Source organism: Mytilus trossulus, chromosome 5 (assembly GCF_036588685.1).
Source record: "Mytilus trossulus isolate FHL-02 chromosome 5, PNRI_Mtr1.1.1.hap1, whole genome shotgun sequence".
Classification (NCBI taxonomy): Eukaryota; Metazoa; Mollusca; class Bivalvia; order Mytilida; family Mytilidae; genus Mytilus; species Mytilus trossulus.
Genome location: NC_086377.1, coordinates 47,192,657 through 47,206,535, shown reverse-complemented (window position 1 = coordinate 47,206,535; position 13,879 = coordinate 47,192,657). Strand labels below are relative to the sequence as shown.

The 13,879-nt window shown below is 32.8% G+C and overlaps 2 protein-coding genes across 4 annotated transcripts; one reads left to right on the top strand and one right to left on the bottom strand.

Annotated features, from left to right (window-relative positions):
* The first annotated feature begins 2,056 nt into the window (after positions 1-2,056).
* On the top strand, positions 2,057-3,638 carry LOC134718017 (putative nuclease HARBI1). The gene is made up of 2 exons (XM_063580516.1): positions 2,057-2,148; positions 2,600-3,638. The coding sequence occupies exons 1-2, from the start codon at positions 2,057-2,059 to the stop codon at positions 3,636-3,638; spliced, it is 1,131 nt and encodes a 376-aa protein (XP_063436586.1).
* Positions 3,639-4,044: 406 nt separating this feature from the next.
* On the bottom strand, positions 4,045-7,237 carry LOC134718893 (uncharacterized). 3 transcript variants are annotated; one of them, XM_063581741.1, is made up of 5 exons: positions 6,772-7,235; positions 5,770-6,306; positions 5,373-5,462; positions 4,625-4,896; positions 4,186-4,325 (listed from the first exon to the last, which is right to left on the bottom strand). In XM_063581741.1, the coding sequence occupies exons 2-4, from the start codon at positions 6,206-6,208 to the stop codon at positions 4,628-4,630; spliced, it is 798 nt and encodes a 265-aa protein (XP_063437811.1). In that variant the 5' UTR covers positions 6,209-6,306; positions 6,772-7,235; the 3' UTR covers positions 4,186-4,325; positions 4,625-4,627. The 3 variants fall into 3 exon arrangements, with proteins under 3 accessions (XP_063437813.1, XP_063437811.1, XP_063437812.1); XM_063581743.1 differs by lacking the exon at positions 4,625-4,896 and having other exon boundaries at positions 4,045-4,325; positions 6,772-7,237; XM_063581742.1 differs by lacking the exon at positions 4,186-4,325 and having other exon boundaries at positions 4,622-4,896; positions 6,772-7,236.
* Positions 7,238-13,879: the final 6,642 nt, after the last annotated feature.

Below are 13,879 nucleotides of genomic sequence, written 5' to 3'. Positions count from 1 at the left end.
CTGGTCCCACCTAATGGAAATCGGTGAAATCTAGATAAATATATCATTAACCAGGATAAATTTAGTAATGACAACTCGCCCCACGTATGGAAAAAGATGTTATCCCATTGAATATAAGTTCAATTCCTTATATTGCATTATGATACAATTAACAGGTTTCTTTTCAATTGTTATGCAAAAAACTAAGCTTCAAAACTTACATTTATTCTTCAACAATCAGTTTTTTTTTAGAATTATAATTTCAGTATATATCAATAATAGTAATTAAATTAATTTTCCGTTTGTTTGTATTCTGTGTAGATTAGTTTTCATTAAAGTGTTGCGAGTTTTTATTTTTAATTATATATATATATATTAATCTAAAAATTACCGTTTTTTTATAAGTAGGGCGAGTTGGCAGAAGTAATATTAAACAGGGTTCTCGCTAAGGCGAGTCCATGAGTCCTGGACTCATCAAAATCTGTCTGGACTCACCATTTTCAAAACTGGTGAGTCCACAAATACATCAATATTGAAATATTTTGTATAAACTGAACACAGTTACCATGACTCACCGTGGCCAAAAATGACGAGTCCCTGGACTCGCCTTCAAAAATCCTTAGCGAGAACCCTGATTTAACATGATTTAACCAATTTCACATGTGGGGCGAGTTGGCAGGAGTAATATTAAACATGATTTAACCAATTTCACATGTGGGGCGATTTGATAAATCAGTTTGTGGTGTTTTTTTAAAAAGTGGGGCGATTAGCCAGTGGGGCGACTTGTCCTGCTTCCATTTGAAGGCCCCCTTGAAGGTTTTGAATGACTATATGAACCATCTTTCACGTAAAACCCCCATGTGCATTTTGAAAAGTTGGCAGATATGTTTCTAACTCCAGGCAAAATCTACCGGTATGAATGAAAAAGAAGTTTTCAATTAAGGCTCTGTGGCCATAACAGCTGTCTCATTAGCATTTTAACCACTTCCCATATTTGCAATTAAAACAATAGAAGAAAATTATTCAACGCAAAAACAAAACTTACTTGTAAATATGAAATTCTCTTTACGGTATGAGTTTTTCTCATTGTTTGAGATTGTACAGTAGTACCTGTAACTGCTTATACCTATTTCTTATTCACTTTTGCTTGATAAACTCACTAAATAGCATATACATTGTAACACATCTCCTTATTTTTATATGCATTCCAAAAACATGAACAATTGTAATTCAATTCTATATACCAAAGCAAAATGAACAGCACCACTTTCATTCACTAGTATGCATCTTTTGGCAAAATACAAGTTCTTAGATGACACAATTAATATAATATATATTTATTGATAAAAAAATAAAATTTAGTATACAACTATTTAACAGGTATAAAAAAAGCACAGCTGTGTCATAAATTGTGAAATCTGTGCTGAAAACATAGACACTGATGGTATTTGAGTATTCCATATGTGAAGCTCAACATTAGCTCGTCAGTTGGTGGTGGACAGTTATAGTTCCTTTCTGCAGGCTAGGATGAATGACTTTCAGGAAAACCAATTTCACAAATCAAAACTTTCCTCTAGATTTCTCCTACACTATTTATCCAGTTTAGTTCTTTTGTTTTAATTGGACACCGTCCTGATTTTTAATTTTGCAAACCATTCAGTCTCTTGCTTGCAAATGGTGCATGAAAATAGGATGGGTATGGCAGTAGACAAGTCTCTTTAAAGTGGGTTTGTGCCCTGACAAAAAAGTTTTATAACTTAAGTTTAATTGAAACTTGTGAAACACATATACCTAAATAACTATATAACATATAAGAGAGCATCATTCGTGTCAATGTTTTGTTCCTGTTTACATTGTCATTGATATTTTTTCAGAAAGCCTGAGGCATAGCTCATGAATTCCTGTCATTAGACATTACATCCTAAATTAACATAATTTACTGCTAGAATAATTATCAGTATGATATACGTACACTATCATTGGGTCGATTCGTTTCTGACTAATTCGGTATACACCGACCACGTGGTCGATCTACACCGGACCAACCGTAGAAACGAACGAACCGACTATATACAATATGGCCGATTGCAGTGCTATTTGTGTGGCAACTTGTGTTGCCATGGAATTGATGGAATCTTCAGATGATGAGTCAGATTTCCTTTTGGAAAGGTATTTTATTTTTAAGAAATATACTACCTTGAGCTAATTTGTTGATTTTTCCTACTATTTGTTTGTATGTGTAAGCATGTGTGTAAAGGGGCGTGACCGGCATGTATACCATCCCCCTTCATTTTTATTGCTATAAAAATAACATCATTCGGGAATTCGGGATTTGGCCGATTTCTTTTCCTTACTTTTTTCGTGAATTCGAGATTCGGCATTTTTATTTTTTTATGAATTCGGTCCTGGACAAGTTTACCAGATTACCCTTCATAAAAAAAGTGTGGCAGTTTATAAAGCCAGCATTCTCAGAATAAACAATTGTACTAAAAATAATATCAAATACATTTATCAAGCATATCAATTCTTCACTGTTCAACTTAATCGTTTTCCTATTGGATATTTTGAATATTAAATTGTATGTATCAGAAAATATACATCTTTATTTTCTTAATTTCAGTGATCGAAAGGATCGTCATAAAACACAGGACTTTTTCGATTGGACAGTTCCAAGATATTTCCCAGATATGTTCAAGAAATTTTTTAGGATTTCACCTCAGTCTTTTGAACTTGTATGTCAACTGTTAGGAGCTAATGAACAATTGGCAAAAAGAACATATCGAGGGGGACGACAAGAAATACCATTGGAGAAAAAAGTAATGATCGTTTTGCGATATTTAGCATCACAAGAAACTATTTTAGGAATAAGCGATCGGTTTAATATAACTGTTTCAACATTTACCAAGTACAGAGAAAAGGTTGTTAACGCAATAAATGATCTTCTCCCCAGATTTGTTCAGTGGCCTGAAGAATTGGATTCTGTCGCAATAAAGTTTAATGAAATGGGGACATACGAATTTCAAAACATTATAGGGGCAATCGATGGAAGCCACATTCCGATTGAGCAGCCATTGGAATGTCCCAATTCATACTATAATAGAAAAAAATTTCACTCTGTAATTTTACAGGCCGTATGCAAAGACGATCTTAGTTTCGTTAACATTTGTGTAGGTTTGCCAGGAAGATGCCATGACGCTAAGGCGTTTAAGCATTCTCATTTATCTGAAATTGGAGATGAACTCTGCAGGCAAGGACAATATCACATTCTAGGCGATGCGGCTTACGCACTAATGAGGTGGCTTATAACACCATTTCGCGACAATGGAAATTTAACAAGAGAGCAATATAATTTCAACAAATTTCTGTTATCCAAAAGACAGGTAATTGAAAGAGCCTTTGCTTTGTTAAAAGGACGTTTTCGTCGTTTGAAATACGTTAGCATTAGAGATATCAAGTGTATTTGTAAAATAATTTCAGCCTGCTGTGTTCTCCATAATATCTGCCTACAAAGTGATGAAGACATTGCTGAATTTATTGATGCAGAAATTGATGAATTGGACGCAAATTTAGGGGAGAACTTTCCAGTGAATGCAGACAATGGAGAAGGTATCTTGAAGAGAAACAATCTAACTATCGAATTAAACAGAGTCAACAGCTAATAAATGACAATAAACATTATTTCAACTTTGAAATGTTATTCAAACAAATACACCCAGGATTAAAGTACATTATGTAGATTTTATTGGTTTTAGTGGCCTTGAGTTGTTTTGTATGTTTTAGCCGGGATGTTGTCTCTTTGACATATTCCCCGTTTCCATTCTTATTCAATAAAAATACTGAAGAAGATATGGTATGAGTTCGGATGAATAAGCAAATTTAGGTTACAGTAGGGTCTTAAGCACAAAGCTTTCAAGTTTGCTCACACTAAACAGCAAGCTATAAAGGCCCAAAATTACTAGTGTTCAAAAATTCAAATAGGAAACCAAAAAAAAAAAGATGCAACATATGTTTGTCTTGATGCTGAAATGCTGGATTCAAGAATTTCATAAAAATCAAATAAAATCATCAGTTTGTGTATATTTAATAATAAGTATATTCTTCAGGTATACTCTGTAACAATAAAACAAATAAAACACATATCTGTGTGGAAACAATTAAACATAAAAAAAGTGTCAACAAGAAATGAGATCTGATACAGAGTTACATCTGGATCTACTTTTTTGCAATGTCTTTCATGACATCTATAAGACTTTTGAAGCATTCCATTTTTTCCGTGTGTCGCCTTTCTGATGCCTCAGCCAATAACTCGAAACGATCAGTTGTCTTCTTTTTCTTCTTTTCTTTAGCTATTAAGAATAAAATAATCATAGATTTTATAAATATATTTTCAAAATTACATCGATTCCAATCATATGGTAATGTACTTATTTCAGTCGTGTAAATTGACTAGTCACAAAAGTGGTTGTTATCATAGAAAGTAAGGATGCTGTTAATATATTTATCATAATTTTCATAATTTCATATTTTTCTGGTATTATTATTTTTGTTGTTTGAATCAAAACGTCTAAATTTGTGTTGTATAATACATGTAATTCTGATTTTTTATTGCTGTATATAATTTAATGTACATGCATGTAGTCCCTACCCTTTAGCATCCATTTTGACATCCTGAATGAAATTTAAACTCGATTTGTTTCGTCATCTTGTCACATGTTTGGTATCTTGGCGTAGTGGTTGGAAACCTAGTCAGGTAAGCAACTCTAATAAATCCAAAAGGATTTCCTAAAAAACCTCCCATCTCCCTTTGGTTTATGCTTTTTACAATGCTATTTCGGCATGAATGACCAGCAATGTTACACGACTGATGTAAAAGATACCCCCTCCAGGAATTCTTAGTGAAAGGCGTCATGAGGTCAACTGAAATATACAAATTTCTATATTTTTTTTTTTAATTTTTAATCCAATTACAGATGTTTGCCTACATAAAACCTTATTCTAAGTTGTAGCCAGACATTTTGAAAGAAGGTGTGTATAATAATTTCATTTCTACAGCATTTTCACATAGGAATTTGACATCTATTCTGTAAGAAGTGTTGTGTGTTATGCCACTAATATTGGATTACAATTTTGCAAATATAATTTTTAGCTAGCACGTTTTAGTCCAACGTTTGGAAGTCATTGCATGTGTTTAAATGTACCCATAATAGTTTAGTTTATTTGTTGTAAAGTAAACTGGTAAAAAATAATTATTTTTCAAGAATTCATGTTCTAATTCAAAATACTAAATACATTTTCAAAAGTCATTACATGACGTGTTTTAATGTAACCATAATAGTAGGTTTTTTGTTGTAAGGTAAAATGGTAAAAAGTCATTTGTTTTACAGTTTTATTACCTTGAGGTTCAGGACATGAAGTAGACACTTTCATTTTTCTCTTGGAAGGCGTTGGGTTACTAGTTTCTTCCTCTTCACTGGAACTTTCAGCTGCAAAACAAGAATAAGATACTTATTTCCAAGCAATAAGCAGTTCAACGTTTTGAATCATTTTTCAAGAATTCTATTTCGATTTAATTGATGCATCTTTTTTTAAAAAAGTCATAATACCTATGTTGGTGCAATTCTAAATATCAATACATATACAAATTAATTTACGACAAAAGATTATAAAATGAATATATTATATTAATTTACCTCTAAATAATCAATACATGTATATATGAAATACAACCCAACTCTGTGTGAAACTCAAGGTTGATTCTGTATATAAATGATATCATAATAAAAAAAGTACCTTTTTTAGGCTTACTGGAATCCAACAGATATTTTGGTTGTACATCATGTTGGCTTTCAAACACTGTAAATTCTGTTGGGATTTCAATGTTACTCTCGCCACTTGTTTTTAGTTTCTTTTTCATTCTTTCAAATCTATCCTTCATACTTCTTATTTTGATCCTACACTGCTCTGGAGTAACTTGTATTGAGAGTTTTTCCGCAATCTCTTGGGATATTCTCACCCATTTATTTTTTATGAAGGATTTACTCTTCTCGTATTTATCATACAAATCAAGCAAAAATTTTTCAGAATCTTTAGACCATGTTGAGCTTGTCGATGGTATCTGTTTGGCACTTGTGCTGGCTAGGCTAGTGGCACTTGTGCTGGCTTGGCTAGTGGCACTTGTGCTGGCTTGGCTAGTGGCACTTGTGCTGGCTTGAGTGCTCATACTAGGCATATCCGTAGCTTGGCTAGATTCCACTCTCAGGATACTAACAGTTACCTGACCATCGACATAATCCCTTTCTTCCAAAAATCGGGAAATAGCCTCTTCATCTGCAAAGTTCAAACACATTTTAAATCATTGAAGTTAATGACGCTAAATATTTTGATGACAACGCTGACCATCTAAAAGTACAAAAACCGATAAACAAATAAAATGCAAGCACACTGCAGTCGTATTTCGGACATGTATGTAAGCAAGTGGTATAAATTTATTGTATAGCAATATTGATTCCCCATAAAAAGCAAGGTAAAAATATTCCTATATTGCACAAGTTCTATTTTGCACCTGATGGCTCCAGAGAAAAATTGATGATTTCATCAAGGACAAAAATCTTATTATAAAATCCATTTGTGGCCACGTTTGTGGCATCATCTTTACAGAACCTAGTAATTACATTATTGGTTTTTAGTGGGGCCACGGTTGCTCATTTAAAAATATATTCTTAAGGTGTGTATTCGTTTGGTTATTTTGTATATAATAATTTAACCAATTTGTTTCAAGCATTACCAACTTACCTCCGCTTTCTAACTTTAGCAACGTTACTATGTCTGTTCTTACTATGAATTTTCGGAATATTTCTCCATCTTTGACAACAGAAATGATTGCAGTTTCTCTCCTGGCCGGCAACTTTGGAAGAACTCTGGAATTCAAAGAAAAGGTTCTTTTTAAAATTTAAATTGTTTAGAGAAGGGCGGATCCACAATTTAATTGCAGTTCTAAGGGGCTGTAAAAAGAAGAAGAAAATTGAAAAGTCTTTGTGATAATTTGTGTACAAAAACAAGATGTCATGCAATTAAATTACAGTATATGCTTTCCCAATTAAAGGTATGTGGGTGCAAGTCCACAAATTTATGCTTTAACTCAGCACATGTATGTGTGATCCTCAGCAGGGGCGGATCTAGTCCAAATAATTATGACGTCTTGCAAGGCTTTTTTATATTTTTATGTCATAAAAAAGTTATAAAAAAGCCTTGCAAGACGTCATAATTATTTGGTCTAGGGCGGATCCAGCAATTTTCAAAAGGGGGGGGGGGGTGCTAGTCCTTTAATATATAACCTCTGGAGGCGATATTTTCTATTTACATTATTATTCTAATGATTTCTTTTGACTTATTTTGGTATTTTATATTTTTTTTACTTTTTGTTGTTTTTATTATCAATGTGCATAAAATAGGGGGTGGGGGTGCTTACCCAGGACAAAGGGGAGAGCAAAACATATGTCCCGATACAAATGCATTAATTGGCCAAAATAAAGGGGGTGCTACCCCCCCCCCATGGATCCACCACTGCTCAGTATGATCATGTTTGATCATGTTTTAATGCAACATGCACCCAACACAATCAAGATTCTATTGTTAAATATATTTTAGTTCTTTGGTTTTACATGTAATTCAATAAATTTTACTTCAGATACATGTAAAATGAATTATTTACAAATTATTCCGATTTATTCTTATTTTCTCAGTCAAATTTTCCCACACTTACAACTTTTCCGCCATCTTGGACATGAATCGTCGCTTCAGTTCAAACGGTGCATTCCGGATTATTCCGGTTTATATTTTTTTTAGAAACGAACGTAAAACCTGTTGCTCCGGATGATCCGGGTATGTTCCGGATACCAGAAACGAACCGACCCATTGTACAGCCCAAGTCTTCAGTATATATAATTGTTGCATTCATTCACTCCTGTGTTTAGTCGTTCAAAAATATTTAAACATCAACAAATGAAGTTTAATAAGGACAAGAAAACACTAGAAAAGATACGTACATACAACCCGTGTTTAAGTGTATTTGAAAGAGAAATAAATCTGGTCGAACGATGTTAAAAGGAGAAATATATCTGGTTAAACGATGTATAAAGGAGGAAAAAATTGTAGATATTGCATTACGATGCGTTCTACCTAATAGCACGTGGATATGTTTACATATTTAGACTTGACCCAGTATGACCCGTACCTTGTAGGTCACCGCCGTCGTTTAAACACTTGACTACAGTCGCGTATAAGCTAGACAATAAAAAGCTTAAGCCTGTACTATTTGTGTGAAGTAAATGTGTTTGTTCTGAACATTTAAATTGTTTTACCTGATAGCAAGGACGTAGATCTATCCGTTTCCTTCTCAATTCACTGTCAAATTCTTCGAGCTTCTTCAAAACATACGTATTACTGCGCCCGGAAGTGAAAAAAATATGAGAAATCCTCGTAAAATAATGCTATTTTCAATTTTGTGGAATCCATTTTGTTATATTAATTATACAAAGATAAAAAAAAGTTACGATTAATTATGAATTTGCATATCATTATACGGAACGTTTATGGACTATTTTTTTAAGTCGGTCATTTTGGCGGGAAATCATGTACACATACACACGTAGATTTGCTGGTACCCGATTGTAATGTTACACATCAAATAGCTAATACCCGGAACGTAGTACCGGGAACCAGGATAATACGTAGACAACATACATAACTAATACCGAAATTGAAAACGCTTTACGGTTTCTCGTTCATAAACCGAATTCCGCTTTGAATTATAGAAGATGCAATATTAATCATGTTCAGTCGACTTTTCATTGTTATATCAACGTCTGAACTAATTAAAGAATCTTTAGATGTCAGATAACACTTGAAATTGATCCGACCTCTTTCCACACGGAATATACAAATAATGATAGTTTGTAGTCAGGTTGACTGCTTATAATGCAAAATACACACTAATAACAAGTTCTATCAAACGAACAATACACACTGATCGTTTCTTTAGTCCCCAATGTAAATGAAAGAAACAAAAACCGTATCATACCATAAAAAGAGGAGGAGAAATTCGAACATTTCCGGATCTATTTCTGGCCAAAAGACCCCCAGCATAGATTGCGTATGAAAAGATGAACCTCATGACTTAAAAGTCAGGCCTTAAAGCACTGCCTTTAAAAATTACACCTTTTTGTCAGTACTATATTTTCAGTAATTTTTTCTTCTTTTTGATATTCATTCAGATTTGACCTTTATTGGTAATTTTTAAAATTAGATAACTTGCATGTAGTACATGTACTCAGTAGGTGTTTTCTCTCAAGATCATATTTTTGTTTTTTTAATTTTTATAATTGTTTTAAAGGTGCATATCAGTTCTAAGACAAGTAAAAAATTTAGCCTGGCAAATAACGGGAAGTTAGTAAAAAATGCCCCCAAATATCTATAAAATGCACTATTGTAATAGTTTTTGGACCTTAACATTTTAACTAAAACTGATCAAAGTAGACTTATATTTCGGACAATAACTTTAGTTTAAGTGTATAGATCTTTATGAATTTTTTTCAGAAGGTTCAATACCACACAAGGAAGCTTTGGACCGATTTTGGGGATGATGGTCACTACCGTTAAGGAATTAAAGGCCCAAAAGGGGCCCAAAACAAGCATTTTATAGTTTAAGGATAATAACTTGTGTATAAGTATTTCAATTGCTCTGATATTGTATCATAATGTTTAAAACCACAAGTTGAAGGTTTGGAAGTCTTTAAATGGGTCATGGAATCAAAGTTAGGAATAAAGGGCCAAAAAGGGGCCCAAAACAAGCATTTTTCTTATTTCAAGACGATAAGTTGTGTGTTATTGTATGGATGTCTTTCGAACTGTACCACAATGCTCCATATAACAAGAGGGGGGGGGGGGGGGGCTGGAATTTAGTTTTGGATTAATTGCCCAAAATATGTAGGAATAAGGGGCCAAAAAAGGGCCGAAAAGAAGCTCATTTCTAGTTTCCAAACAATAACTTTGGTTTAAGTACATGTATATAGATCTCTCTGTAATTGTACTACAAGGTTTTATACTAAAAAAGAAAGGATGGGATTGTTTTAAGGGTAACTGCTGAAAGGGGGGTTTCAATAAGTTTGGGGGGAATTTGTTAAAAAAATTAAGGGATTTCTTTTCTTTTTTTTCAAATTTCAATTTTTCAAAATTTTCAAGAAGAAATCTTCAATTACACAGTATTGTGCAATAGATTTGTTGATATTTGGCCACATTTATTTTGTAACAAAAACCTTTTTTTTGCCAAAAATTCAATCACATTCCAAATTCAGACAGCATCAAGCTTGAACATTGTGACCATATTCAATTTGCTCCAACTGTTCAGAGTCCAACCACTGCGGTTGTATAAAGCTGCGCCCTGCGGTGCACCTGGTTTTTACATACTTTCAATTGATGACAGTCTTTTAAAAAGCTTGTTATATGAAACAGAGTTGTAAACATACGTGTACTTAAAAAAATCTTCCTCTTTGAAACTTTTAATTGTAGGGCCAATCACTCATTGAGTGTCTTGATTAGAAAGTTGTGTCTATTAGAGCGTATGTAAAAAAAATGTGGCCATTTTGTTTTATCTACGAAAAAAAATTATGTTTGCATATATAATGTGCCATATAAAAGTTTTTGACTTATATCTCAGATTAAATCAAGATAAAAGACATTTGAGGTAACCCTACTTCTTCAAAAATCGAAAGCTTTTCCAAAATTATCTTGAATGTCCCCTCTCCATAGAGCACCTCTTTCGTGTTTGTTGATACTTTGAGATTTTGATTTTTAGTCCCCTAACGGCTAACGTCTAAGTGGACTTAGGTTTGCACTGCCTGTCATCAGTCTGTCTATCTGTCAGTTCGGCTAATAAGACTTTTTTGTGCTTGTAGATTTTAATTTGATTTATCATGACAAGTTACAGGTCAAATTCATTATTCACGCTTTATAAGCTTTTCTCCTTGTTCAGTTGAAGCCCTTTCTCTAGAATTAAATTTTTGATGAAATATTTATTCATTAGAAGACTTCTGTTTCAAACGGAAATAACTCATTTTTTTAAAGACAAAATGACAATTTGAATGTTTTTTCTTTGCTTTGGTATTTAGTGATTCAATTTTGTTCCAGTTTGATATTTGTGTGCAGAGTTTTGGTCTTTGGACATAGGAAATTCACTTAGATAGTCAGAATTCAACAAGTTTTTACGTTTTGCTGGAAGATTTTGTCTCGATATTTTTATGTAGTTTACATTATGACAAATAATAGATCAAATTTTTGTTCCATTATTAACAATGAATTTGTAACGGGTTGGGGACTATGTATTGCCTTGTATTACTCGCAGAATGCTTGTTTTTATCCAAAAATGTTCAACTCGGAAAAAATTGTTTAATATTTAGTTAAAATAGATATTGATGACTTTATTATGTGAAACTTTGTTTAGATCTATCATACTTTTACTCTTTTTTGCTAATACCTTCATCATGTTCATTCATGACTAAAAACTTGTATTTAGACCTTTTTGCACGTTTTTCTTTACGGTAGACCACAATAATATTACATGTATATATACAGTAAAATCTTACTATTTTAATGACAATATAAAAAAGATGATGTGGTATGATTGCCATGAAACAACTGTCTTCAATTAAGAGACCAAAATGACACAGACATTAACAACTATAGGTAAATGTACGGCCTTCAACAATGAGGAAAGCCCATACCGCATAATCAGCTATAAAAGGCCCCGATAAGACAATGTTAAACAGTTCAAATGAGAAAACAAACGGCCTTAAGTATATAAAAAAAACAAATATGTTACACATTTTATGATTCTTTTCATTTTAACGTGATTACGGACTTGTTCTTATTTTCAAGCGGAATACATGATGTTTGCCTGCATTTTAAGTTGATCTGTATTCTTGAGCTTCTTGAATCTATTGATCAATAATTTTCTACAGCTTTCATTTCAACCCGCAAACAAAGAAATTATTATCATAAAGTATTTTTTAAGTGATCTGTAGATTATAATTTTTATCACGATTTAATTTTTTTGTTATTTTATGTACATCGTATTCCTTTCTCTCGGAAGAGACTTCTGAAGGATGGTTCTTAAATATTATCCCAAAATTGATAAAAAAATTAAAAAATATGGTCAAGCAAAGGACGATAAAATAAAATTCAGATTTCAGATTTTCCCTTTGCTGGTTAATTTCAAAGACAGAAATAATCGTGTCATAGACTCCACATTTTGGTATGATACAAATGTGAAACATAATTTTCACGAGTATAATTATTTCATTGTCTTTGGTTTTATTATTTTCTTTTTTTTTGGAATATGGAAGATACATTTGTATCTAGCCCTACTGAAATATACAAGGTAATTAAAAGATTTTTTTTTATATAAAATTACAGAGAGAAGGTAAACAAGACCATAGTTATGCCCCAGGCAGTATTAGTTGATAAAGGAGGTCAACCGCATGTACCATATGATTCACCAAGTACAGATGCATATTCAAGACAAGAGATAAATAAACGTTTTACAATTATGGAAAGTTACGCTTTTACCAAAAAACAAAGTATCAGGAGAAATATGGAGATGCGTACCTCTTTTGGACGTCACATGGCGGTAGTGTTCACAAAAGTAAATGACTATATAAACTTGTAAAATAATAATCCGCGAAATCCAGGAAGATGTGTTCTCATGGCTGGGATAAGTTTTTGAGTTTACCAATATGAAGGAAGGCTTGGAGCAGCTTTTTAAACAATTTGAGGAAAGTTTTTTTCTAATTTATTAAATCGATACGAATTTTTTCAAGGAACAACAGCAGCAACAACTTCAAACTCAGCAGCCTCAGCCACCTCAAATTCAACAACCCAAACAACCAACCCTTCAAGAGCTTATGTCAGCGCCATCCCCTTATGCTGTACAACCCATTATAGTCATTGGATCGTCTAACAACAAGAGACCCAGCACGTTACCACGTTGTGGACTACCTAGCAAAAAAAACAATAAGGGGAGAAAACTTCGATCCCATGGAATTGTTCAACCAATTAAGAATTGACTAGTTCGTTGATTCGTACTGTACATATTGGCATTGTACAAAACACGACTTTGGTACTTTTGGAAACTAAAGCCAAAACTTAAGTTTTGTTAACAGACAAATTATCAACATATAAAATACATGTCATTGATGGCAACCATAGCATAAAGGCTCAAAAAGCAGCTTATAGAAAGTCAAAAGACTAAACATTTAGATTTAGAGGCGTAAATATATATTGTGACCTGACTGAAGATAAGGCATTGTTTCTTGGTATAAGCCGAAATGAGGACACCAGCTCATTTGTCAAATTTAGTGATTATCAGAAGGTGGATCTAATCAGAAGAAAATTGTATCCCATGACAAGGACTAGTCAAAAAGAGGAGCCTCCTAAAACCCAATAAGGTTTTAAAAATATGTTTTCCTGTATGCTGAACTTGAAAGGTAAAATAATTAAAGATTGATATTAATCAAAGTTGTTTGTCCTTTAACATGAATATAAACATAGGTGTGGGGAATACATTCATTTTGATGAATCTGATATAATAAAGCACACACACAGACCAACACACACACAGTAAACAATTAAGATGTCTGGAGAAGGACAACCATGCAGTCTTGATATTATGCAACTAGCTAGTCTTTTTATAGTTAACTTAATGCAGCACATTTAATTTTGTAACCATCAGACTGAGATCCAATTATTGTATTGATAATAAATATTAACTGTGAAACAGAATTTAATATGGATTAAAAACAAACGGCTCTATCTTCCTTCTAAAAAGAAACTTTTAAGACAAATAAAA